This window comes from Anneissia japonica, unplaced genomic scaffold, assembly GCF_011630105.1.
Source record: "Anneissia japonica isolate Jap-2015-1 unplaced genomic scaffold, ASM1163010v1 scaffold287834_len5846547_cov211, whole genome shotgun sequence".
NCBI classification, from domain to species: domain Eukaryota; kingdom Metazoa; phylum Echinodermata; class Crinoidea; order Comatulida; family Comatulidae; genus Anneissia; species Anneissia japonica.
In genome coordinates, this window is record NW_022704992.1 from 662925 (window position 1) to 690321 (window position 27397).

At 32.8% G+C, this 27397-nt stretch overlaps 2 protein-coding genes across 2 annotated transcripts; both read right to left on the reverse strand.

The window, feature by feature from the left end:
- Positions 1–628: 628 nt before the first annotated feature.
- Positions 629–5823, reverse strand: LOC117105012 (serine-threonine kinase receptor-associated protein-like). Its single transcript, XM_033245993.1, has 7 exons — positions 5658–5823; positions 4005–4140; positions 3402–3483; positions 2763–2935; positions 2199–2336; positions 1745–1881; positions 629–1603 (listed from the first exon to the last, which is right to left on the reverse strand). The coding sequence occupies exons 1-7, from the start codon at positions 5773–5775 to the stop codon at positions 1389–1391; spliced, it is 999 nt and encodes a 332-aa protein (XP_033101884.1). The 5' UTR covers positions 5776–5823; the 3' UTR covers positions 629–1388.
- Positions 5824–7035: 1212 nt separating this feature from the next.
- On the reverse strand, positions 7036–27387 carry LOC117105015 (next to BRCA1 gene 1 protein-like). Its single transcript, XM_033245999.1, has 19 exons — positions 27008–27387; positions 23190–23252; positions 22934–22952; positions 21789–21970; positions 20813–21280; positions 18335–18440; positions 17926–17998; positions 17615–17788; positions 17110–17325; positions 16698–16827; positions 16011–16277; positions 14097–14310; positions 13724–13894; positions 13309–13386; positions 12128–12264; positions 11615–11899; positions 11143–11381; positions 10227–10329; positions 7036–9908 (listed from the first exon to the last, which is right to left on the reverse strand). The coding sequence occupies exons 1-19, from the start codon at positions 27101–27103 to the stop codon at positions 9717–9719; spliced, it is 3213 nt and encodes a 1070-aa protein (XP_033101890.1). The 5' UTR covers positions 27104–27387; the 3' UTR covers positions 7036–9716.
- Positions 27388–27397: the final 10 nt, after the last annotated feature.

Here is a 27397-nt window from a genome sequence, read left to right on the forward strand (position 1 = left end):
ATATGATTTGCCTAAAATTTCTACTTTGTATTGAAAATTTACTTAGAACAGTAGTTTTTTGTTTGATATTAATTACGCCTTCACAAAGTATAACTTCAGTATTCTCTATCAATCAAGGGATAATCTAAAGTGATAGAATAGCCAAGTAAGAGTTGTTTATTCTTGAAACATGAAATAAATGACCTCCTTAATCTACAACAGGTGATTCTTTTTTATGAAAAATATAGTCAGTATAATATAATGCTTAATAATAATAAATAATAACCTTGATTGAAATGGTTATTATATTATTATAAGTGATAGAATAGCCAAGTAAGAATTGTTTTTCTTGAAACATGCAATAAATTACCTTTTTAATCTTCAACAAGTAATGATTCTATTTTTTATGAAAAATATAGTCACTGAATTTTAGCTTAAATAATTAAACTCAATTTTCTAATATTTATTAGCCTTCTATTGATCATATTCTGTTAATTCTCATACAATCAATTTGACTTTCCATATTTACAATTAAATTCATGTTTATAGTTTTAATATAAACATTGTCCCCATCAGGATATGAACCTTCAATTACTATTCAGTTTCTTTAGCAACTGAGCTGTAAGCACATGCAGATGTATTCCCTTAATTTTTTTTTTCAAATCAATGAGACATATTTTTCAACGTACATATAGTACACAATTAAATGACAGATTAATTGTTATACAGTATTTAATATCATGTATTTTGTTTATTTCTAACATACCTATTTTGTTGACAAGTTTAGGTGTAGGACTTACAAAAATAATAAAATTAAATAATTATTATAATGTATAAAATCAATGGCGAAACAAACATACCAATTTGGGTACTTCTGTCTACCATAAATATTTTGACAAATTTAGGTGGATGATTTACAAAATTAAAATAATAGAAGTAAATTATCATAATGTATAAAATTGATTGGGGTACTTCTGTATAATTTTTTTTAATTAAAAAAAATTTTTCTAGCATCTTATACTAGAATTGATGTACGCAAAATATAACATTAATAACAATAACTTTAGATGGTTTTTAAAACCTCTTCCTTGTACCAACTAAAATCTACAATAAATTGTTTTTCCATTTATGTGTACTTATTAATGCAATTATTGATGACTATTGAATGCAAAATTGGAGTGGGCATAATAACTGCAAGTTTGTTTATGTGTTCATTATAGGATAAATGATATCAACATAAAAAATGCCAGGCATTTATCGTCTCAAATATTGCGAAGCGGTACTATAATGTTTTGTAATTTTGTATCTCTTGAAATAAAACAACAAAAACAATTCCCTCGATGAAGGCCTAGCATTTAGACAACCTTATCCAGCTACCCATCTAGCTGTAGGCTTAAGCTTTTCTGTCTTCAGGCTTCTGCCTTCACTGAAGGTGGGGTGGAGGATAAGGCTACACTTGGGTCACTGGTGTTGTTATCTTCAATGCATCTCCATAAACCATAGGTCTTGCCGACAGTATTCTGCCAAAGACGAAGGGTTCCATCCTCAGACCCACTGGCATACAGCTCGCCATCAGGGCTGTAACGCACACAATGCACAGGACCAAAGTGACCCTTGTAGCTTTCTATAACAAAGAAAAAATGCACATTCAGTATGCAGATACAGTTATCAAAACTAAATACAACTATTACATACTTTGACAAGACTCAATATTTTAACATAAGTTTAATATTTAGAGGGTAGTATTTAATGAAGGTGTATTTACCTAATTCGGCACCGGTATCGTAGTCCAGCTTGTAGAGCTTGAAGTCCTCTCCACCAGCCACTACACAGGTCTTGTCTGGATGCAGCGATGCAGAATAAACCTGAGCTGGAACTGTCAATTCCTTTATTTTTGTAAAGCTACATGTTTAAATGAAAACAAAAAGTAATTATAATAATAAGTTTGCACTTATATAGGATGTATTGTACATTTCCTCTTAATGTTTTATGGTAAATACAAAAAAGGAGTATAAAAAATGTCAACTTCTGGGAGAACCAATTTAATTAATGATTTTAAGTTTAATATAGTTTAACATAGTATGTAAATCTACACCTACAATTAATAATTTATGTTTAAAGGGGTGATAATAAGGTTTTCAACAAATCTAAAATCATAAATTAACATGTGTTTTTTTTTTAATAATGATTTAATAAAGCCTGACAATGAAAATTCTTACTTCTCTGTGTTGTAAAAACTGATGGTGTTCTTGTGAGTGACCACAAGGATAGAATCATCCTGAGACAGTTCCAGGCTGAGTGATGAACTTTCAAAATCTATCTTGTTGATCACACATTTATTGCTAACATCCCATACTCTAAAAATTGTAGAAAATTTCAAAAACAAGTTAGAAATACCTACAGTAATATCAACTGTATTACTGCATTTGTTACATCATTTTAAATTATTGTAGAAAATGTTATTATTATTAAATATAGTAAACAATAATACTAATTTATAAAATTTGATAAAGCTGAGTTATTATTTCTGTTTATTTATGTTACAATTTCTGTATAATTATTTTACAAATGACTTATAAATTATACGGAATACTCACTTAAATGTAGGTAAATGATGTGAAAATTAACTTACTATGTGCCCTTCTATGGCTTCTATAATAAACATGGACAATGACCACATACAATTAAGCATGATGATGCTGCCAGTTATGTGTTACCCTAACTTTTCCTTACCATAATAGAATTAGCGGATAAAATTACGGAGAAAGAAAATGGCAGGTTACCTTACAGTCTTGTCTTCTCCGGCAGTAATAATACGTTTATTGTCTGCACACCAGAGAGCATGACGAATACTGCCCTCATGCCCTGCCAATATTTCAGGATCTGACTCTGGTTGACTCAAGTCGAAGATTCTTAGTAGCTTTTCATTGCTACCAGTAAGTAATAACCTAGTATCCTGCGGGTGAGATTATGTATTTTAGAAACATTCAGAGTTAAGCTATCATCGTTTACTTTAATAAATAAAAGGAATATATCAGAATATTTTAAATCCTAAATATAGTCTGAGAAGTACCTGATATGTACACACTGCAACATTAAAAAATAGAAGATTTAAAAAAAATTTTAACACAAAATCTGGTTCATAATGCTTAATTTTCATTTGTCTTAATACATTTACATAAATTTTAACAATAGTTCAACAATTAGATCAAACATCAGACAGGGACATCCAAAAATTGAACTAAATCATTATCCAGTGAGGCCCATTAAAAGTAGACGTTTTATACTGTATAAATTAATCCTCTATATAAATATCAAACAATATATTGTTGTTCATTTGACATTAGTTAAAAGATGTCTAATTTTATAATCAATTTTATTTATTTAAAAAAAAAAAATTAAAAGTGAAGAATTTATTTTACCCTTGAAAAGTCAACTGCCTTGACAATATGCTTATGAGAAAAGTTATGCAGTTCTGAACCACCAACAGAATCCCAAACTTTCCTGAAAAGAAAATTAAATTTTTTTATCAATTACAAGAACAAGAATTATACTGATCATTAAACATTCCAAATCAAAGCACATCACTGAATGCTATAGTATGTCCAACAAAAAATGGTTGTCAAATATTAAACTAATTACTTTACACCGATTAGACAAATTAGAAGTTCTGTGTAAATAATATTGTTTGAAGGTTTGCATGGCAAAGAACAATAATAATAAATGCTTGCGGTACACCACATGTATATTCACATGGTTTACCGCAAGCATTTATTATTATTAAATTATCATGCTGACACTCCAAAATATTTATATATTTTTTTTTCCACTGCTGAATGCAGTTAAATGATTAGATTACTTTTTGTTAAGGTAGCTGGCTCAAGTACCAATGAAGTTACTGAATATTAAATAATTTAATACACTTTCACAGTTCAACATATTAAATTCAACATATTAAAATAACATTATTTTAATTTGTAAGGTATCATGTTGTGGAAATCAACATGGTATATAGTTGTACTTACGCAGAGAAGTCACCAGCACCAGTGGCAGCTCTTGTTGCCTCAGCGTTTAGGGTTGCACTCCAAACAGCTCCTTTGTGGCCTTCAAAGGTCCCAATCCAGTCGCCTGTGTCACCTTGACGCAACATTGGCTTGCCATCTACAGGGTATGTAATATGTTGTACCGTATAAACTTACTTATATGTACAGCAGTAGTCCTTGACACCCTTTCTTTAAACTGGGTAGGCAGTATGTCGATGGTCGTGGGCTAAAACAATTCCATGGAAACCCAACAAGCAGGCGTGTGCGATAGACAGTTTTTAATAACAATTCACTCAGACTACCATCGACAAGGCTCACACAGAGCAGAGATGAATTCACCGCACCGTCCGCCTATGCAGCGTGTGTACAGCTTTAGAGCTGGTATCAAGTACTTAATTCAATTTAAGATAGAGTTAAGTAAGCCTACTGATCATCACCTCATATAATATGTAGGGTCACATAACTCCCCACTCACTCACTATTATCACTTGTAAAGTTAGGTCAAATTAAAGCCCACTGATCATAAAGGGGAGAGAATGCCCATCGATTGAAAAATCTACAGACTGTCAAAAAAGCTTAAGTAGACAACACAGCAAGTAAACATGATAGTATGTCCATATGGTCCTTACTCTGGGATGTAGTTATAGTGGGCAAAGATGGGCGGGGCCACCCAGCCTTGAAGTTTTCCACCCAGTCTAAAGCTAATTCCATGGCCTTCCAGCCACCTTTATTAACCCACTTTTCCATCCTTAAAATGCACTCATATTATCTAGAGTTTACCAATGTTTGTAATAAAATGTGGGTAAATGATTTCAACATAAAACATCACCAGTCCTCAACCAAAAGCTGTGTAACGCGCGATATTATTTTGTAGTTTTACAGTTACAATGCAATGTGGGTAGACATGAGAGATTTGCTTAGCTTGGTGGTTTTTGTAGTGTGATCAAGAAGGTATGAGAGAGCCGCAGAGACTCATGCTGTACGTAAGATAGCAAGCTAATTCAGGTTAAGGTTTGGTCAAGCAAGCTCCACCAATCAGCGCCTACTGTAAGATTTGCGTAAAGAATTTAAATAATCAGAACAATTCTGTAGGCCTATAAATATTTTCCTTATTTATGACAATTGAAGCATGAACTCAATCGAAACGTCGAGACATTCTCAACAACACTATAGTTCTTTTCAGAACTATCTACGTGCTGTACCACAAGCATTTAATATATCACAAATACATAGAGTGCCATATTTTGATAGAATATTTGACAAACTTAGCCTATTTCTTATGTTTGCTTATTTATTTTTAATAAATCAAATTTACAGACAAAACATTTATGTGGGAATATAATTTATCTAAAAAATGTAGTCTAAATAAGCATAAAAAAATACTTTCCATGAAAGTATTACTTCATTTAGATGGTCAGCTCTATCTAGCTAGGCCTAGGCCAATATGCAAGTAACAAGTTACACCATGGAGAAAGAAAATAACCCACAACCAGTAATGGAAGGAAGCACGAACCGCAGCCAAGGAGGCGGCCTTCTTCCTCTTCTTTGGGTTGAACCGAACGTCTTGGGGTTGGGCCTAAAACTAATCGTAAAACTATCAATTACAAGATATGAATGAGTATCCGAAACGTTTACCTTTTGAGGCACTGATTAGAAAGTAACCATATGGAGTGATCTTACTGAATGCAAGATGGACAACAGGTCGTGTGTGACCACTGCAACTTAAAGGCACTTGCTTTATGGTCGCTGCCATCTTGATTCGCTGACCGGTGGTGGTGGTTGGTTTTCTGTTTTCGTCGGAAATGAGAGCGTACACCTGCCGCGCTAATCACATTATTTGAGCCCAATTATTTAGCCGCATTAAAACATACATGCAGCCTGGGTACTTGTAGTCACAGACTCACTGTAGTAATATTATTCCACAGATTTGCTAATACTGTATTGTTTTTACGGTAGTAGTACTAGTAGTAGCGTTTTGTTTTTTCGGGTACAACTCCCTGATAATGTTGCAGTATAAATTTCTCAGGAATGATAATCAAACGTTAAAATTTTGATGCATAACAATGACATTGCTATATAACTCCTTGGACACGTTCTCTGAAAAAAAAATTGTTATAGTACAGTTAGTAGGCTGATATGTATAATTAATGAGGCTATCATATAAATTATGGTACATGGTAGCTAATTCATTGTACCGGTACTTTCTTCATAACCTGTGATTGTGGGTGTTTTCATACTGTCAGTTTGTGTTCATAGATGATTTGGCAAATGAAGTCCATGATGAACATGAAGATTTGATTTTGAGCAACATAATTTCTACTTTATATTAAATAAATTTTGATTGCAATGTATGTATTAACACCAAAATCTGTTGTTCCTGCACATGTGCAAAATACATATACAGTTGAACTTGCCTAAGTTGAATCCAAAATGCCATTGAAATACTGTTCAACTTTAGATAAAATTTGACTTACAGATTAATTAATGGGAAAACACAACAATTTGGCATGTAAAATTAGATCGACTAAGAAATTATTCGACTTGGGCAAGTTTAACTGTATACCAGAATTTTTTTAATGTGGGTGCCCCAATTTCATATAGGACTAGATGTAGTATAATTTTACACATAAATAAGTACAGTATCCAATAATGGTATGATTCGTGTTTGATATAATTTTTACAAAAATTGTAACGTTTAGTATGCCATCTTGTATCTGTTTGTTAAAAAATAAAAGATGGCGGTGGCAAAACCGAGGAGGGAGAAGGTTTCCTATGTGCCCCTCTCTAAATTTTCCCAATATTTACATCGTGACCTGGGGTTTAGCAATGACCACATGTGTTGAGATTTCTCCCCATGTCATTCTTGTCAATATTTTGTAGCATGTCAAATGTATAATAAAATTATAGAGTACAGTATGTATTAATAAATAATATATACACTATAGACCATCATATCTATACAGTATGTAAATTCTACTTTATGAAATCAAACATAAAGAAAACAGACTTTATATCCATTAGCACTTACTTCCTTTATTTAGAAATCTCCATTTTACACTTTCACTCTGACTATCTTTCAGTCATCTTATTCTTGTCATGCTAAATACTGCATTCTAAACTTGGAACACATCTTATTTTATAACATTCAAACCATTCCAAACACCTCAAGCCCTTAATTAACAATTAATAATCAATTAAATACTTATGCATGCTTAAATATTCACAGGGAAAAATATTCTTTGCTGACTGAATTCGTCTGGAATAGGAACTCACATAACATTGCTTCAGTATAATCCCTCATATTTCACAGGAAAGAAATCTATCCTCATTTTTAAATCGCATCAGCGCAACATCACAACACCATATATTTAAGCATCTGGCTCAGCAACAGAATTTTTTTTTCATTATTTACAGGAAAAAAATATAACTTTTTCAAAATGTATTTGTAATCTACCACCCATCAACAACAAGAAGCAAACGACATTTGGTATCATGCAACTGACACACTGCACAGTTTCATGTTTTCACTGTAAAATCTAATAATTTTAACAATGAAAGCACTAGAATTGAGGAACCACAACAGTTACTATACTATAAAGATAGGTAAATAAATGTGGCTCACTTTCCACTATTATGTGAACACAGTGCAAGGAATATTATAAAATATATACAATATACTCCAGTCTAATGTCAGTCATAAGTAGGCAATGAATAAAAATGTGTTTCACAAACACCGCTGTATACCGCCACGCACAATAATACATTCCATCAACATCCAACTCAACATTGAAACCTTTCATAATGTTTTGATTGCAATAGCTACCTTTCACACCATTAATATACTTCTCTCATTACAACAATTTCTATACTGTATTTGGTAAAACATCAGCATTCATTTGCATCACAATTCTATGAACTTTTATCGCACATCAACCATACATAACAACACTGAGTAACTACTGGCACTTTTATAATTCTATCAGAAAGCGATATGAAACGATATTGATATTCAAGTATTACCTGCTGGTAATTACATACACAGTTACTATTTAAACCGTCCGTCTATTTACATTGATTCATGATAAATGGTCTTACCAAGGGTAGTGATGTAAAGCGCATAGAGGCATTTTATTGCAATGCACTATATAAATGTCGCATTATTATCATTATCTAATAAAATTGTAATAAAATAAGATTAAGCCAACAAAGGGATTAAAATTCTACTTTAAAGGTATTTGATGCAAGTCACATGCAGATTTTTTAATTGGCTAGCAGCTTAGATGACAGTGAAAAGTATCATATACACTGGAAGTATCACTGTGACTGCAGCACGATAGGGTACACATAGAATCTAAGTAAATATCACACCATAGCGCAGTGCACTAGAGTAAGGTATAATAGACTAGTAAAGCCACACATAATTACAATATATTTCAATTAAAATACTTAAGAAATACCGAAAAGGGTGACAAATATATGTATAGGCCTACATGCATATAATTCACTTGTAGGCAATATGACTGTATTTATACAGAGGGCTCATAATAAAACCTATATAAAAGGCTAGTAGAGAGTATATCAATGTAATATAAACAACTCTGTTATTATCTTAAAGACAAGATTTGATTTTTTGACATCCTAAAACAAATATAACAACTAATAATATAATAATATATATTTGTGAACACAATTTAGCAACCTAACATTTTAGGTATATTTTTAAATTCTTCCATTTTAACTTTAGAGCATTAGAAAACATATCATAAAACACGTAAACAAAATTCATAAAAGTTTACTGAAGTTTTTCTTAATCATCTTTCTTCATTATTATTACCATCACCACCACCACCATCATCATTATATTCATCATCATAATGGTGCCAAGCCCAATAAGAATCAGAAGAAATTCACAGAGTCAATGTTACTATTTTCATTAAATAAAAATTATCATGATAAAAAAAGTAAAAGTTGAGTGTTGTACACTTACAGTATTCTATCATTGTTAATCAACATCCTGAGATGTATATCCAGAATATACATGCATGGATATTACAAAATACCATCACTACCGACATTCACTTTTAACTCACATAACATAAACTGAATTGAAGGCATACCCCAGTGTATTACATCATGATCGAATCTGAACTTGGCATCAAATATGTATTGAAATTAAAGTATGCACTTACATTGTATATGGTAAGCATTGCAAATTTCTAAAGGGTATATTTCAACCTTTTGACAATAATTCATTCATAATTACTATCCTATGATCACAATACAATCACCACATCTGACCCAATGGCAGAGTACCACTAAACAGTAGATTTTGGAACTTTATCAGTCTTCACTATTGATAAGTTAAATTGCAGATTTGTTGAAAGAAATACATTAGTTAGTATATTTAAATTATGGTATATATTATGTGTGAAATTAAAATATACTTGAAGATTCATATCACCATGATCTAATATTTATTGGAACGATACAGTAATTTCAATGGTAATTATCTACTGATGTGCTGATTACTAGAAGATACAGTACACAATAAATACTTCTTAATGAGTTAATAATATTTAAAAATAATAAAGTATAAACATTTGTACTTTATAGGAGTTAACCATTTAATATTATATAGTAGTAATGATGTATTGAAGTAGGAAAATAAAGAAAATTAATCTAGCACTGTATTTTCTAGTGCCTGGTATTGGACCAATTGTTTTCTTCGTAAAGAAGTTCTTGCACTACCAAGTGGATATTATCGTTGAATTTTGTCAGCAAACGACTGTTCAGATCCCGATTGGCGAACCCCATTTCTATGAGTTGATTCATTGCGGACGTAAAGTGCACCTGATCACGGGGAAAACTACGAGCTGGCTCTTCGTACTGTAAAGAAATTCCAAGACATGTTATTAGATACTCCATTATATATTTCAAATGATACATAACCTATATGTGGAGCTTGATGATTGAGTGCCTGCTTTCAAACCTCAGGGTTCTAGGTTCGAATCCTGTAAATACCATGATTTGTTCTCTTAACTGAGACTAAATCTACTCTTAAGTCATCACTTAGTCGGACCCTCATGTCATACCTTTTGGACCCCACTATCATCAAATTCCTGAAGCCCTCACAAAAAATGAGTAATGATGATGTAGGGCTGTTATGTAGCAAATCTAAATAATGAAAATTAAACTTTCACAAACCTGTTGCCGAGATCCAAACAACGCTTGGACAGAGCTAGCAGCGCCATCATAGACCTGTTTGGCGATGGTACTCGCAATAGTGGCTGCATGCACGGTAGCAACACTGTAAAAGCAAATGATAGAAACTAGTAAAGCATCTAGAGAAGTAAAGAATTCATGTATTATGTTGCATTGGTATATAAAAAACTTAAGGTACAGGTAAGTTAATAATTTATATATTAAATATATTTAGAACCAATAGATTGAAAATGTGATTGCACTGATCCATGGTAAAGAGGAAATAACACACTCCACTGATTAGCATGAAATAAATTGTACCTTACACAATAAAAATAAGATTTTGACATGTTAATCTTTGACCATATTCAATCACATAATGTAATCTTTAACCATATTCAATCGCTTAATGTTAATCTTTAACCACATTCAATCACTTAATGTTAATCTTTAACCACATTCAATTACTTAATGTTAATCTTTAGCACCATTCAATCACTTAATGTTCTTCTGATTTGCAAGTTCAATGCCAGGTGCATGTTGCATTGGCCATCCTTTGGTCAACAAATCATGTGGTTTTTCCTATGTCTATTTAGCACTTTTCCTTTCAGTTACAGAGCGATAGTTTACCCCTATTCATTGGGTCAACATGCTGAAGTGTAAGCGCTTGCCTGAAGCAACGTCGTCCTGCCGACTGACAGTGGCACTCTGAACATCATTAAAAATTATTCTTCATGTGATTCATTGTCATGCTGTGGTCTCATAAAATTAGACTGTAACATGTACACCAAGCTTGAAGATGTAACAGCCATAAGGTTCTCACAGCTGTTTCCATGTTTCATATAGGATCTAATACAAATACAAACTAACGTACAGAAGCTTAATCTACGGCAACATATACAACAAAATATAAACGCACCCTAACAAGTCCATAGGGTCATTCTCATCATAAACATCTCTTCTAGCTTCTCCAACTGCTGATCTGCCCTCCTGTTGCAACTGGTCCTCATTATCTTCATCGTCATCTGTTGCCTCACTGTCTTCATCACTTGCAGACTGCATGTTGTCAGTGGTTTCGGGAGCATCGTGAAAGGTTTCCTCTCCATCTTGCAAAATGTCAGGAATTACCCCTCCAACGTGCTGCACTACTTCTGGAATCTGAAAAAAACCCCATTTTCTTGTGAATTCAAGCCCTTCGTATTCTTATGTACTAGATATAAATATAGCATACATTACATCACAGTCACAGTAACAAATATATAACAAGATGATCAGGAACTCTGGAAAATAACAGTATGATTCCTGCAAAATTCATTTCCTGTAACATTCATTCCTAAACACACAAATTTTCCTCTTAGAATATAATTTTATTTGAAATACTGACGACTTACAATTGTTGCCTCAACAACATCTTCTTGAATATCTACATCTTCATGTTGATGGGCAGGGATATCTGCTCCACCTCTTGCGATTGGTTGTATTGTGCTAGGCTCAACCAATGGTGTAGCCGTAGTGATGATTGGGATTAGGGGCACTGTCTGGATATCCTGGGATGTGCACAAAATCTGGTCAACATCTTTCACAGTGACCTCATGATCCACAGGTTGCTCTGTGACCTCGCTGTTATCATTAGTACACACAGATACACTTTGGGATCTAACCATTGGTGACCCAGCCTAAGAGGGAACAAAATAAACATATATTAACAAAATTATAATTTGTAAAGTACATCTCGCATCCAGATGTAAACATTTAACAATATATTGCAACATTGGTACCTACTAGGCTTTAAATGGGGTTAAATGAAACGATGAATTTTAAGTGAAATTTTAGAAGCCTATTCCTAAGAAACAAAGCAGAGTGATAATCTTTATGTACAGGAAATAAAACAAACGGTTTCTAACCTGTGAGGCTGTGGAATTCCTCCTGATTACAATAGATGATGTGATGGGAATGTCAGTGTTGAAGCAATCTGGTAGAGGAACTACAATGAAATCCTCCAGAAGATCATCTGAACACGTGCTACAAGCATCACAATCATCTGAAATAGAACGTAACATTGTGAACATCATAATGTCGATTTTATCAATTACAAAATAAAGCATATAAATCATTATGAAAATCCAATCTTGTGAAGTAGTCTTTCATGTTGGTACTCCAACACTTGCAGATGCCTGTGAAGGTACATTAACACCGAATCCTAATTCCCTGTTTTGAAAGCTAACTGAACTGATCAGAAAATCAGATCCATGCATAAGAATAGGGAAGCTGGTGTTGAGCATATCGGAAAGCGGTCCAAATTTCGATTCAGATCCGATGTGCATGCAGTCTGCTACCTTGGCCATATTTAAGAAGTGTACTAAAACTCATCTTTTTGCCTCCATAAAGTTTATATTCTATTACTTTATACTTGACTTGTCTTTTAGTCTGTATTGTTGGATGTTCCTCTGCAAATCTGGATATTATTTCTAAAAACATAAAACAGCTCCATTCTCTAAGCCCCAAAAGCATAATGAATCTTTCCCAAATTGTCAATCAAAGTTAACAACTGACCAATCAGAAGAGGACCAGGAATATGCACAAGCCCTACAAACACAAATGTTCTCACACAAATGCACAAGTTTACACACTGTAATGGAGTATTGTATTCCATATCTGGATTATGAGCCATTTTAAGCTACTATTGACAGAATTTGAAGTTAAAGTATATTTGTGTTGGCTGAATTAAATTGAAGACGTATCTTTCTACTGGTGTTGGTGAAAAGAGTGTGTGCTAATTGTGTTATATATCAATTAGTAACAAAGTAATAAGAAAACTATTGTATTAACAATACAAGAAGACGAGAAGTATTGATGACAGAAGACCGTAATATTAATATTATTACACTAGTTACATAATATTATATTACATTACATTATATGGTGGCAACTATGTTAAACACACATTTACGCTATTGTTTACTGGACTTTAGCAACAATATTCAAAGGGAGGTACTAAGCAGAAAGATCTATTTTTTTATTTTAAAAAAATCTGTTCATTTTAAAAGTTACCGCCACCGTAAAAAATTGTGGCGTTATAACTCACCTTTAACACCAGCATCCTGTTCCACAGCTCCTTCATTTTCTTTTGTCTTAATTTTTGTTTCAACAAAACCTTCATCAACTGGTGAGAAAAAAAAAACTTCATATATAATTTAACATTTTAATATCAATGCAAATTGTAACTTTGTGGTTAGTGAACTTGGTTTTTTAAGCCACTAGCCTATAGTTGAAATTCATGCTAGCTAATCAAATTCCAGTGCACTACAATATAACAACTCCAATCCCTCAGAGTCAAACTTAACAACTAGCCAATTAAGAACAAGTTATATAAAAGGCAGGCCAGGAATATTCGTATTATCAGCCAAGATTCTCTACAAATGACTGTAAGTTAGCGGGACAGTTCATTGGTGAGTGTAATTTCTGTAGGATACAAAAAGAATAAATAATGGAACACTTACCGTGACTGACCTCTTCACCTAGTTCTTTATTTGTTTCTATTTCTTTCTTTACAACTTTTCCCTCATCAGATGATGTCCTTGACTCACTGTCAATATCTACATCGCAGTTATCTGGTAGTGTAAACACTTGGTCGTACATGTGAGGAACAGGAGATATGCATGGGGTCAAACCTGAAGTATATAAACATTTTTTTGAAATATATTGAATTAGCTTCACCTTTATACAAGTACATGTTATTTTCCCCTACAATGTACAATTTTCATATCTAATGGATAATTACTAAAATATATGTACTTTTTTAGTGACCATTAAGCCATAAGTACTGTTTCACACATTATGGTGCAGGATTACCAAAATCTATATCGAGCTTACCGATTGGTGTGTTGTTTGGTGTAGCTGTGCTGGCTGGCCTATCAGCAGTGTCCTTTCTGTCACTAATTTTCAACATCTCAAATGAGAGTATGTCTTGTGCCGTGAGAACTTCAGATGATATTACTTGAGTTGTCTCTTGAGGGCTAATCTGTAGCTGAGCGACAGCCGATGCCGCAAGGTCACTGTCACAATCCCTACTTGATTCGTTGATTATCTATAAAAGGTAGTGAATTTAATCAAATTACATTCAATTGTGGCTCACTATTAACCATATGTCACATTGAATAGTTTCACATGAATAAATATCAACACTATAGTTTATGACCATAGTCATAAATAACATTTCTTGAAAAAATTGCTCATGTGGTAGAAATCAATATGGCAGAAACAAATGCTAAAAACCAAAAAAAGAAAAGGAGTAAGGGATTGTACATTAAAATGTGATGGATGAACAGCTGTACTGTACACATATTGAAATTGTGCCCAGACCATTATATTTAGCAAGGGAGTTCAGCCTGATATTAATAGCTGTAATTTATATCACACACAGGTAATTCCTGAAACTGTACATCACATATTATCAAGATGAATTGAGTAGATAGTTCCTGGTTAAATAGATAGAAAACTTATTTCCTGGTTAAATGAAGCTGATTATGGGTGACTTTAATCACTGTTCATTAGAAAAAAGACTGTTCATAGGACTGGACAAAGTAAAGGGAAAGCAATCTTTAAAAACATCTAATTTAGTAGTAAGCAGAAAATCAGAAAATAGCAAAACCATAAACTAATAGCAGAGCAGCATTTCAAATTGTGCAAACAACAACAGCTTACAAAAGTAACTATAACAAAATATTAAATTGATGTCAGGTGTATAATTAGATTTTGTAAATGATTTAAATACAATTTACTGTCAGTTTGATGTGTTGAATTTTCGATGAAAAAAATAGTTCTTAATAATAGTTAGTGAACTTGATGACTGGAAGACGTTCTTGAGTGTAATGTAGATGAGGCCCGTAACCGGGTTCATAAGAACAGAGGGGGGGGGGGGGATTTTCCTATAGACCAAGTTTAACTCAGAAGTGTAACTTTAACGGAACAAGGTTATATAATACCACTACAGTAGTAAACTGTTCATTAAGGGGTTCAGCAAAACACCCTGGTTACGGATGTCATAAGCAAAAGACTGCTCAAAACATACAGCTGCCAATAAGCTCTTGTATTCACCAATGACAAATCCAGAAGGGGTGATGAAGATGCTGTACTCTTAAACAGCGTCAACTCAATTTTACGTATCAGAAAATGCAAGATGGCAGTAATCAAGCTTAGTTAAGAAGCCAATGCCTTAATGTCACTTGGTGTATATATGGTAAAAGTGAAGAATAGGTAAAAACACAAACACTTTGGAAACAATTACAGATAACGGACAAAACTGGAAATTTGCAATCACCATCAACTGACACAAAGCTACCAAACTGCATTCTTCAATATTTTAAAGTGTTTTAAAATAAAACTTAGTATATTTCTACAACAATATAAAAATATATCAAAAAGTAAATCACAAGGAAAGCTGCTCAGCGCTCCATAGAAGATAATAGAAAAATTGTAGGAAAAGCTCACAGAGATCGAATTAAAAATAATGAATGACGAAACACATTCTAAACATAACAATTATACCTTTTGTTGTTCAGGTTTTAGGCTGTGTGTATTTCGCCACTTCAGACATAGGAAATCTTTTATCCTGGTTTCAACCTTCTATTTTAACAAACATGCAGTTTGCAAATTAATTTGAAAACATCCTCATGTGGCCATTTTAAATTTATTATATTCATCAAATTATATTATTTATGTATCTTTTTATTCACTTTTACAAATTTGTAATACCATTATTAATGTCAATGATTTCACAAGACATACCAGACTATCGCGTACATCTTTTTTCACGATGACTGGTTCAACCACTTCAAGAATCTCACGCTGGTCCACCACAATTCTGCACCACACTCGATGCCCAAACTGTTGGTTGCGGCCACGATGCGTCAAACGCCAATGACTTTCATAGTCACCAGGCGAAATTGGAGCAACAAACTCAACACTGATACATCCTTCTTCATTGGCTTTTAACAGAGGAACGTTGACAAGAGGGAGTGATATTAAAGGAATGTTACCCCACTGATATTGCAGCTGTTACGAAAAAAATTTAAGAGAAAACAATTATCTCTAAGCTATGTATATTTTCTGATTCAAAAATCTGTTAACCATGCTGATAATTAGATTATTTTTCCTTTGTTTACTAACACTAACTACTACCAAGGAGCTGTGGTTTGGTAACTGTAGTGCTCATCTTAAAACTCCATGGTTCTAGGTTCAAATCCTTGGTTCAAACTACCAAAAACCAATAGAGTACAGGCAAGATTGTCATTAAGCATTGAAAATTCCACTGTTACAGTTTCAATGGAAAAAGGGAACTGCACAAGGAGAGTACTCCCAAATTCCACCACCCCCCCCCCCCGCACTCCTTTCCGGCAGCAGCAGCAGCAGCCAAAACAAACCACTAACTAAGGGTGAAAAAATCCTAAACAATTCACATTGTTATTCACTTACCTGTGTATGTTCATCCCAGTCGATGTCACCTGTGTTCTTCATGATCCAGTTTTTGATAAATTTAGTGCCTGGTTGAAGGTGACTCTCATCTGGTATGTTTGCATCGGCAACAAATTTAGCATCCAATGTACTATCGAATCAAACATTGCAACGTTATAGAAAGCAATTATATCGTGCAGTAACTCATAATACAATTTATCATGAAGTTCTAAGCTCATAGCAACATGTTTAGCTCAAATGCTACAAGCTACATAGTAAAAAGCAATGATAAAGTACAAGATAAGACAATGTTTATTGACTAAATCTAGAATTAAGTACATAAACAATATTATACTTCATTAACAAACAAATAGATATATTATATTTATATACTGAGAACAAAATGACTGAATTTGTACATTCATAAACTTACAAAATGGGAGATTTGCTATCATTATCGGTTTCAGATGTTGCCTTTTCAACTATTATTTGTGCCTTCTTCTCCGAGAATTGCTCAATTTTCTCACGCTTTGTGGGTGACAGCCCAACACAAATTTCAGCTTGTCTTTTCATCTTCTTAATCTTCATTTTTCGTTTGAATTCTGCTTTTGCTGCTTTGTGTGCGGCCTTTTGCTCCATTCTCCTCAACCTTTCATTAAAATAATAAAAGCAATAAAGTAAATGAGATCAGGATGACGTTTACAAAATAAAGAATAATGGGGCATGTTTTCGAGGTTCTTGTACTACCTACAAATCAGATGTAAATATCTAAAATGAGTGATAAATCATGTGCTTGTTATCATAACTTTAGGTTTATGACTTTTGTAAAAGATAAAAGGAAAAGGTCCATTCCAAATTTTTTTCCTTAATGTTCTCTCTTGATGGTCCTGGTTAGACAAACTGTACTCTACATTTTACATTAAGACAATTAGAGTTACCTCTCTTCATGTGATTCTCCATAGATAGGGTGTTTTATCAAAGGCACTTGCTTCCCATCATATCTCATTCCGGCTCTTACCACGGGTCGCCTAAGCTTCAAGAACACATGGGTCGGGTCATGTATGTCTTCCATTGCTTCACAGGTCTCACACAGGTCATAGTCCTCACAATTCCTTTAAAGATAAAATATCATTCAAAATTACATTTACAGTATAACAATAAAGTTCAAAGTATATTATACAACTGTATGATACTGTTCATTAAGAGAGAATATTCATCACGAGTGTATAATGAAATTTACTATACTCACCCGCATTTGTATCGAATTCCAGTGATTTGGTTCTCGCATCCATCGCAGATTATTCCACTATGGTGATAAACAACTGAAATGAAAAAAGTCAAACCTTGCCTTCGTATCTATTCAAATAATTTATCAAATAAAATAATAAATACATGTGCATATGAATTAAAATAATATAAATATAATAATATCATGTACCAATCCGATGTGAAATAAAAATAATAAATATATAATTACTTATTTGTGCAAATGTTTATTTTATTATTTAATTCAATATAGGAATGAATAAAATTCAAAGATTAAAACATATAAAAACAAACAAAAGCGAGTGACAGATGCTAGGGACTGGCAAAAGTGAATTAAATCAGTCTTAAAAGAATGTCATGCAACACCTGTACATGGTACTATGTACACTTACCTTGGTTATGACTTGGAGAGTTGCTGAGGGGACTTGTGCCTGGGATTGTGTCAATAACAGCACCTTGTAGCCCATTCAGAACACCTTTCACAACCTCTGATGTAATCTATCCCATGAAATGAAAAATAAGAATATATAAAATAGCTGCAATTATATCCTTTACACAAATAAATTTAACCTTTATGTATTAAGTATGTTTTCATATGAAATGTTAATCTGTCTACTATTTTTAGATGAAAGCCAAATATCAAAATATTATGTATTGTTAAATCATTATTATGAATCAACTTATCATATCAGTCAATAAATTGTTACAAATTCCATAGCATCAAAGGTCCAAAGGCCTTTATTGTACATTATTGTTTAATAATAATAATAATAATTTTGGCTTATATAGCGCATTATGCTAAAGCCTCAATGCGCTTAACAGTAAAAATAAAATTCGGGGAAAAAAAAAAAAAATTAAGAAAAAAAAAAAAAATAAAAAAAATACAAGTTAAAAAGGTGAGTTTTTAAAGCTGCCTTAAAATCGTCAATGGAAGTTGCCTGTCGGATTGTAATAGGCAGAGCAGTCCAAAAAAAAAACAGAAGCCCAAGAGAAAGAACGACTACCATAATGCTTTGTCGACGGGTGAGTGGAATGAGCAAGTAGAGACTCTGAACTAGATCTCAGAGACCTCTTAGGAATGTAAGGATGAATGAGTTATGAAATAAACATTGGCGAGGAATTATGAAGTGCTTTGAAAACAAATAATAAAATCTTGTAAGTAATTCTCTATGTTACAGGAAGCCAATGAAGGTGCCTTAACACAGGAGTGATATGATCCCTAATTGGGCTTAAAGTGACCAAACGGGCAGCTGCATTCTGAACTCGCTGAAGTTTTGAAATATCCTTAGCTGGCAATCTAGATGTGTATAAGAGACAGACCGAAATCCTACCACAGCCTTAACAAAAACAATTTTTGCTCTGAATCTCATGTTAATTACCTGAATTGCTTTTATGTCGGATTAGGAGTTAGGAAATGGGGGTGAGTGGGGAGGTTAGACATACTAAGGGAAGAGTCCATAACAACTCCAAGATTTCTACAGGACAGCGAAGGCTCAATGAATGCATCTCCTATTTTGATAGAAGGAGTCCAGCGAGCAGGCTTAAAACATGATGAAAAATGTAATGTTTAATGTACAGTATTCAGTAAATCAATTTTTTAATGTAACAACACAATTGTTTACCTTGCGCAAATCAAGTTATTGTCTATTCCATCATGACAATAACAATTACTATCTCATTTATTTATTTATTATATATTTGATTATATAGTTAATTTTATTTCACATTTTATTACTTCAAACCATAAAGTGCATTACAAAATGATTCAATGCAAAATACTTGACTAATGTATCAATCACTTCCTTGCACTGAATTATGGGAAGGAATTCATTTGATCATTTAATCATGTGACGATGAGTCAGCATATTAAGTTTATTTTCCAATGAAGTGCTCTGTATTAGAGAGGCAGTCAAACATACTTAAACAATTTGAGTATTCCTGCATTAATAATAAAAACAACAAAATGCACCCTAATGCTCATTGAAAATGTAAATGCCCTAAGGTATCTGTCTTTGATTGGGTATGATGCAAATCATTTACATCCTTGTTTTATAATTACTGTTACAAAATGTATCATGAGAGTGTTTAAAGCTGCCACCCAAGGGACATTTATTATTCACAGATATTTACCTAATTTGAATATATGAATTATTCATTACTCAGTATCTAATATGCATATTGGATTAAATTTGAAAAGAATATCTTTCAGCTGAGCAATGTGAAAGAGGTTTAAATGTTAATGTAAAATTAAGCTTTTATTTCACTGTCATTTTTTTGTGAAATTTTACAAAGCATGTAATTTTCTTTCTTAAATGCTTAATTCAAAATTATAAGCTAATACTCTGCTAATTTGGGAGAATTTAGCTGAAGTAATAGTTTGTCAACAACAATGATATTAGGCCTGGAAAAAATGGTTTGTGCCTCCAACCATGATGATTATCTTTCTCCAGGACCAAATGTTATCTTTACACTATTATAGCAAAACAGTAGCACATTTAGTGGTTTGGAGCAAGCAAAAATATTATATTTCTGCATTAATTTGTGATGTGCAAAAAAAATGCCTCCGGGTTAAAGGTCAATGCCTCCGATCGCATGGCACTTTCCCCCCCCCCCCCTGCATTATATAATCATATGCTAAAATCAAGATATTAAAGAGCAAAGAGAGAGATTCTTGCATCTCTGGTTGTCTACTTTTTAATGCCAAAAAAATTGCATAATTAACAAGAATAATTAAACAAAAATCTACTAGATTGTTTTGATTAAACTTTTAGAAATAGGTTCTTTAATCAAATAGGATTCTTTACTATTGCCACAAGTTTTATTATGATTGCTTTTTAATTATATAAAAATAATCCTAAAGCTTACCATACCTTTGATTTTTCATTGCTAAACCACAGAGGAACTGTCTCATCATTTCCTTGGTTTGATCCTGTCTGCTTGTCTTTCCTGGGCTTAGGAACAGGCAAAGCAACACCCTTCCTAACATGCTCTGACTCTTTGCTTGGGGAATCGTCCATTGAAGCAGCAGGATTAGTGTTGGGATAGAACTTCACAACAGTTGGTTTTGGCAATTCCCATTCAGATGATTCCATGGGCTTGCCGCTCTTGCTCCCAATAATGAGCTTCCCATTTGTTGCAGCTGGCTTGCTTTGGACATCCTGAGAACCAGGTGGGGCTGGGTTGGACCAGTACTTTCCAATATCCGCTGCCAACCTGGAATAGTAGTCAGCCGTTCCTTTGGGTTTGGAGGTGCGGTTTTTTGGTGCCGGGCAAGATCGTGATTGAAATTCTGTACCTGCCTTATCTCCACGAGGGTTTATTGGATCCGATTCAACCGGCTAAAATTTAAAAAAAAATATTAACAGAGTATGTCCCTTTAATACCAAATTATGACTCCAAATTTTGAAAAAAACTTAAATGATTCTGAGACAAGGCACTTGCAAAAAATATTAAAGTTTCCAGTTTGTCTTCACTTCAAAGTTACAATTTCATACTACAACAATCAAACAGAATTTATAAACGGTATTTTTACAGCTTACTCAAGTAGTTGATTAGGTTGAGCCCACTATTTAGTGAGGATTTCTGGTCCATACCATTAAATCTAGCAAATTATTATAATTTTTGTCTATTAAATTTGTTATAGAATAGCATGTAGCTATAACTCCATGGTCCATGGACCCCATTGAAAATGAGCATGACTATCGTCGGCTTAATGGGTAATCCTGGTGCTCTTTTGTCTTTGTTTCTCTTGTATAATTGTTATGTCGAGTACCTAATAAATCAAATCAAATCAAAATCCTTGGCATAAATAAACTTTAGTACACACAAAGTACCAAAAGGTCTTACCTCCTTTGTGGTAGGTACTGACATCGCAACGTCTGAAGAACAATCATCAACATCAAAGATTTCCATCATAGGCTTTGCATTCCATTTACTTTGTTTGGTATCGGAGCTATCTTGTCTCAATACGATCAAGCGGATAACATCTCCACAGCGGCGCGAGATTCGAAGTGATTCTTGAAATTCCTCTGCAATACAAGTCAGTTATTATAATTTAGGCCTCATTTGGAAACTATTAGAAATAGCCTAGGAAAATTCTATAATCTAATGTGTATATTTCATTCATAAATTGACAAATAATTCTGAATAAAATCTGTATAACTAAAATATTTACCTAATTATATTTTTTACATTTATAAACTTATAATCAGCGTATTTGGGCACCATCACAACACATTTCTATCTTCCATAATTAAATTAGTATGGAAGATACTAAATCTATCAAATGTATGATCAGACTGTCCTATTTATGGTAACCATGACCTTTGTTCATTATTATAGCACCATTATTGTATCATGTATTATAAATAACACTTCCTGGTTTAAGCCTTGATGAAGAAAACAAAGATGTTATTGCAGGCTGGCACTTGGTGAACAGAGGTTAATATTAGAACTTCAGTTCTCAAGGTCTATTTCATACTAACTAAATATATATAATGCTACTGGTACTCATTAGTGTTTTTAATAATAATAATAATAATAATTGGGTAGTTGTATTGTAAGGCCCACGTAGTATTAGTACTACAACAATAAAGATACTATCAACACTTAACACTGTAATCACAGGCATACCACTGACAAACTAATGATCCCAATTTCTAATAAAATTGACAGTGAATGTGTTCTTATAAAGTGTAACCTTCCTTTCAACCAATCAAAGGAAAGTCCATGATGTTCACATTTTCACTGATGAATTGAAAAAAGGGGGAAGTTCAAGGAATAATTATAATAATAATAACAATAATAATAATAATAATACTATGTTATATTTATATAGCGCATATTGCACATTGCCCCCATGCAGGTTAAACGGCCCTGTGAACAACACCACACTTACTAATTTTTGCCAGGATTAACCCATGGCCCTGGGGTTAAATGCAAGCGTTTTTGTTTTTTTTTAATCAATTTTAATAAATAAAGTGTTTTCTTACCTTCACAACTAATAGTAATCTGAAAAAAGGGAAAAATTAATTCATTATTTCTTTTTTTTTCAAATTATTGTTTATGTTAAATTCTGTGATGTAAAATTCTTTAAAAACTCTTTAAAAAAAACCTACAAATCCCCACCTCCCCCCACCCCCAAAAAAAATCTATTTAAATACACAATAATATGAACCATACATTAATCTATATGATACTCAATTATTATTTCAACATAACATAATTTTATTTTTAATAAATCCTTACCTCGTCTTCTTCATTGTCAACATACTTCACTTTGATGTCTTCCAGATCATGACAGCATTTTAACTGCAATAAATAAATGTACAAATGATAACTACTGAATTTTGATTTATTGTATATTTTTTTTAAATATTTAATATTGAGGAGTACAGTTATGGTGCTGAAGTCTAGAGGATCAGTTTTGGCCACAGACCAAATCTTTTTGACAGGTGTTCCAACCAATTAGTTGTGAGTCTGTGAATGAAGATGGCCATTTTGTGTCCTCGGGAAAGGCACTTGCCTATGTTTGTCAGAATATGATTGATTCTGTATCCACTGACTGGGGACATACTTAAACTGATATAATGCTCTGCTCTATAAGTATTAATAAATTAAATAATTTTTAAAAACATGTCACTTGTTATTAATTATTGATTACCAACAACAACAAAATGTGTTTTTGTTTTAATGATAATGAATACAATGTTAAATGAAGACCTAGTATAAAAACTACCAGATATAATGCTCTAAAAGAAAATTAATAAATTTAATATTTTTTAAAAACATGTCACTTGCTATTTATCATTGATTACCATCAACAACAAAAATGTGTTTTTTTTTAATTTAATGACAATGAATACAAAGTTAAAAGAAGACCTAGTATAAAAACTACTAAAGATATAATGCTCTATAAAAAATTAATAAATTTTAATATTTATTAAAAATATGTCACTTGTTATTTATCATTGATTACCATCAACAACAAAATGTTGTTTTTTTATTTAATGACAATGAATACAAAGTTAAAAAAAAACCTAGTATAAAAACTACTAAAGATATAATGCTCTATAAAAAATTAAATAATAAATTTAATATTTTTTTTAACATGTCACTTGTTATTTATCATTAACATCAACAACAAAATGTGTTTTTTCCCTTTTAATGATAAATAATACAAAGTTAAAAGAAGACCTACAGTAATATAAAATCTACCAAAGATATTTTTAAAATCTCATATTTCTATGCTGTAAATACCAACAAATATATACGCCTGTATTCTTAAAACCAGGGAACAGTTAACTGTTCCCTGTTAAAACAAACTTTAGTTGAACTTCCAACTAGAACTTCATTTAGTCCTAATTTCAACTTAAATTTGTATTATAGTTGAACCTGAGCGAGGGCGGCACAATCTTTGTTGTTGTTACAGCGAAGCTATGTGACCGCAACACGAGGGGATTTAGTGCATATCAGTAACTATCGCATGTGCCTAGCAAAACAGGTTAATTTCACGTTTTGAAAGTTAAACTTACAGTAGTATTTTTTCTTGAAAGTTAAACTTACAGTAGTTTTTTTCTTGAATACACCGAAGATACATCAGACCTACAAGTTATACAATCATTTTTATCATTTTTGTTTTTGAGACAGATGAGAAAATAAGGAAAATTTTGATAACCAAAATTGTCCTATATCATCGTAATTTTTCGTATTTTTTCATAATTTTTTTTGACATCATCTGGATTTTTTAAATATACAAGACGCAATTTTCGCACGAGCTTGGACGGCTAGGCAGAAAATTATGAATTATGGATTTTACTTCGCGAGTAAGGTTAGGTTATTCACAGTACGTAGTGGGGAATGGGTGACTGAACGCGATGTAAAATTTAATATTATTTTAATCTTCCAAAGTTCTTCGTCAATAAATTCAAATTTAGTTTATTTTGTAAAGGAATAATTTGTGCTAATGTGGAGATGTTTTTATTCTGGCTACTGACTCAGGATTCAATAATTAATTTTTAAAACTATTCATCAACAAATATTATAAATATGAAATCAATAATTGGAAATAATTTATTTTATTAATTTTTTTCATAATTTCACAAAACTAAATAATAGGTTATTTAGAAGCATTTTTTTATTATCTTTCAATCGGTATCAATCATTGTATTATTCCTTCAGAAAGAAATTAAATTTAACCATATTTCTGACACTGAAAAAAAATTCAAAATCATTTAAAAAAAATCTAGGGTCAATGGGTCCATTTCACCAGGATAACCGCATAATAAATCAAATGGTCACAAATGTCAACATACATAATCAGTGTTCTCCCCAGGCCCTTGAAGCGTCACGGTACCGTGATGCTTGGGACTTCGTCACAGTGCACCGTGACACTCCCAAGCTGGTAGTGACGCTTGATTCGTCTTCCGTGACACTTTAAAATATCGTCAATAAAATAATTCAAAATAAACAATGCTGTCCATGTATCCTAGTTTGAAGAAAAGTGAGTGTGAAAATATTTGTAAACACAAAACAATGCTTTCTTACGATGTTGGTTTATCAGCCCAAGTTCATGCTTGATCTTTTTGTGTTCATTTTTGCGTTATCTTTACCTTGAGAAATGTCACTTTCAATTAAAAACACAATCGTTAGCTTGATTCACACAAACTGTTTGCTTCAAAACTGCCCATGCATGTCCATGCGCATGCCCAGAACGATCTATCTGGATTTTCCTCTCACCACATGTACTTCTCTTGACAGCGAAGTCACAACGCGATCGTGTTTGTTTTAATACAGTATACAATTTCTATTGATTACACAATCCATACCTTCATTAACAGTTTTAAATTAAATATTAACTTTCAATATGACACTGAAATGCAATAAAATACAAATCCCATCTGTAGTATCAAGATTTTGGTCACATTACTGAAAAACATTAAGATTAATTATTGTTGAATATAATATTCCACCATGTCTACCACCAAGGCCTAGTGTTTATTCACCACCACCACCACACAAATTCAGTATGATAGGCCTAGGCTACAATAGGCCTAGAACAGGAAGGAGGCCTAGGCTTACAGTAGGGAGGTCACAGTGACATTAGCTTGGCTTGCTCTTCTACCTACTGTACCTAGGTAGGAATTCGAGTAAACTCGGCCCCAGTCAACTCGGCCTTAAGTCAACTCGGCCCCAAGTCAACTCGTCAACTCGACCCCGTGTCAACTTGCTCCAAAGTCAACTCGGCTCCATGTCAACTCGGCCCCAAGTCAACTCGACCCCGTGTCAACTTGGTCCAAAGTCAACTCGGCTCCATGTCAACTCGGCCCCAAGTCAACTCGACCCCGTGTCAACTCAAGTAGTATATATATTTAAATGTACGGTATATACATATATATATAGATATGTATGTACAGTATGTATGTATATAAATCATTATATAATAGGTAAAATCTAAACCATGTTATATATAAATATAATAGGAATGAATACTATACAATATGGACTTTAGATAAACTTAATTGGAGAAGAATTTCAGTACCGGTATATTTAAATATTCCTAGTACCGTATATACACATAATAATACCGTATTTGATATGCCTATAAATCAGTATACATGTTCATATCGTTATTATCAATAGTTTTTGTTATGCTTTTTTTATTATTATTAATATTATTGCCATTAATGCTGTTTGTATTATTGTTAATGAAAAAAGAATAACAGCCCCAGGTTGACTACTTGGGGCCGAGTTTAATTTGGGCCGAATTGACTTGGGGCCGAGTTGACATGGTTCCGAGTTGACTTGGGGCCGAGTTGACTTGGGGCCGAGTTACCGTAAGTTGGGGGCCGAGTTGACTTGGGGGGGCCGAGTTGACCTGCTCAACTAGGTAGGCCTAGCGCCTAGTTTAACGCGACAAAGAAATATAATCAATGTCTGAAAATATACAATTAAGAGTTAAACAACGAATTGCATTAAGTTATTAATAGCTATATTAATTCTGCATATTTTTATTTTTTTTAATCAAAATATAATTTTAAACCACATTCTTATGATTGTAGACTTACCATTGCCTCCAAATCGATCCATTTTGTTGAGTACGGTAATGATATGATGTTGCTTTCTCCTTCAAAACACACGTCAGCAGCGAAATGTTCAGACATTCTTATATCTAAACATTAGCTATATATAAAAATTGGTGATATCAAACCATTTGTTAACCTCGGTGCACACCAACAGATGACGAAAAAATGACTTAAAAAATACAGCTTATTTCCATAGTTTACATAATTTCATCATGGCCGATAATATTTACACTGAGGGGGCTCTATCACTTTGTTTATGTAAACGTCACAAGGAGAAACAAATAGATCTCGAATTGAATAGTATTTTTCTCAGTTAGTTTACTGTTTTCAGGTTTTTTTTAACCTGTTAATAAAATACCATAACCTTTTGAA

What these genes read in the sequence shown, in the direction of transcription:
- LOC117105012 (XM_033245993.1), bottom strand. Translation starts at nt 5,775, where the DNA reads ATGGCAGCGACCATAAAGCAAGTGCCTTTAAGTTGCAGTGGTCACACA. An exon ending in GGTGCTGGTGACTTCTCTGC is followed by an intron (nt 3,484 to 4,004) that starts GTAAGTACAACT and finishes TTTTCTTTTCAG; the next exon opens with GAAAGTTTGGGATTCTGTTG. An exon ending in AGTTTTTACAACACAGAGAA is followed by an intron (nt 1,882 to 2,198) that starts GTAAGAATTTTC and finishes TTAAACATGTAG; the next exon opens with CTTTACAAAAATAAAGGAAT.
- LOC117105015 (XM_033245999.1), bottom strand. Translation starts at nt 27,103, where the DNA reads ATGTCTGAACATTTCGCTGCTGACGTGTGTTTTGAAGGAGAAAGCAAC. An exon ending in CAGTACCTACCACAAAGGAG is followed by an intron (nt 21,281 to 21,788) that starts GTAAGACCTTTT and finishes TTTAAATTTTAG; the next exon opens with CCGGTTGAATCGGATCCAAT. An exon ending in ACAGGATGCTGGTGTTAAAG is followed by an intron (nt 12,265 to 13,308) that starts GTGAGTTATAAC and finishes GTTCTATTTCAG; the next exon opens with ATGATTGTGATGCTTGTAGC.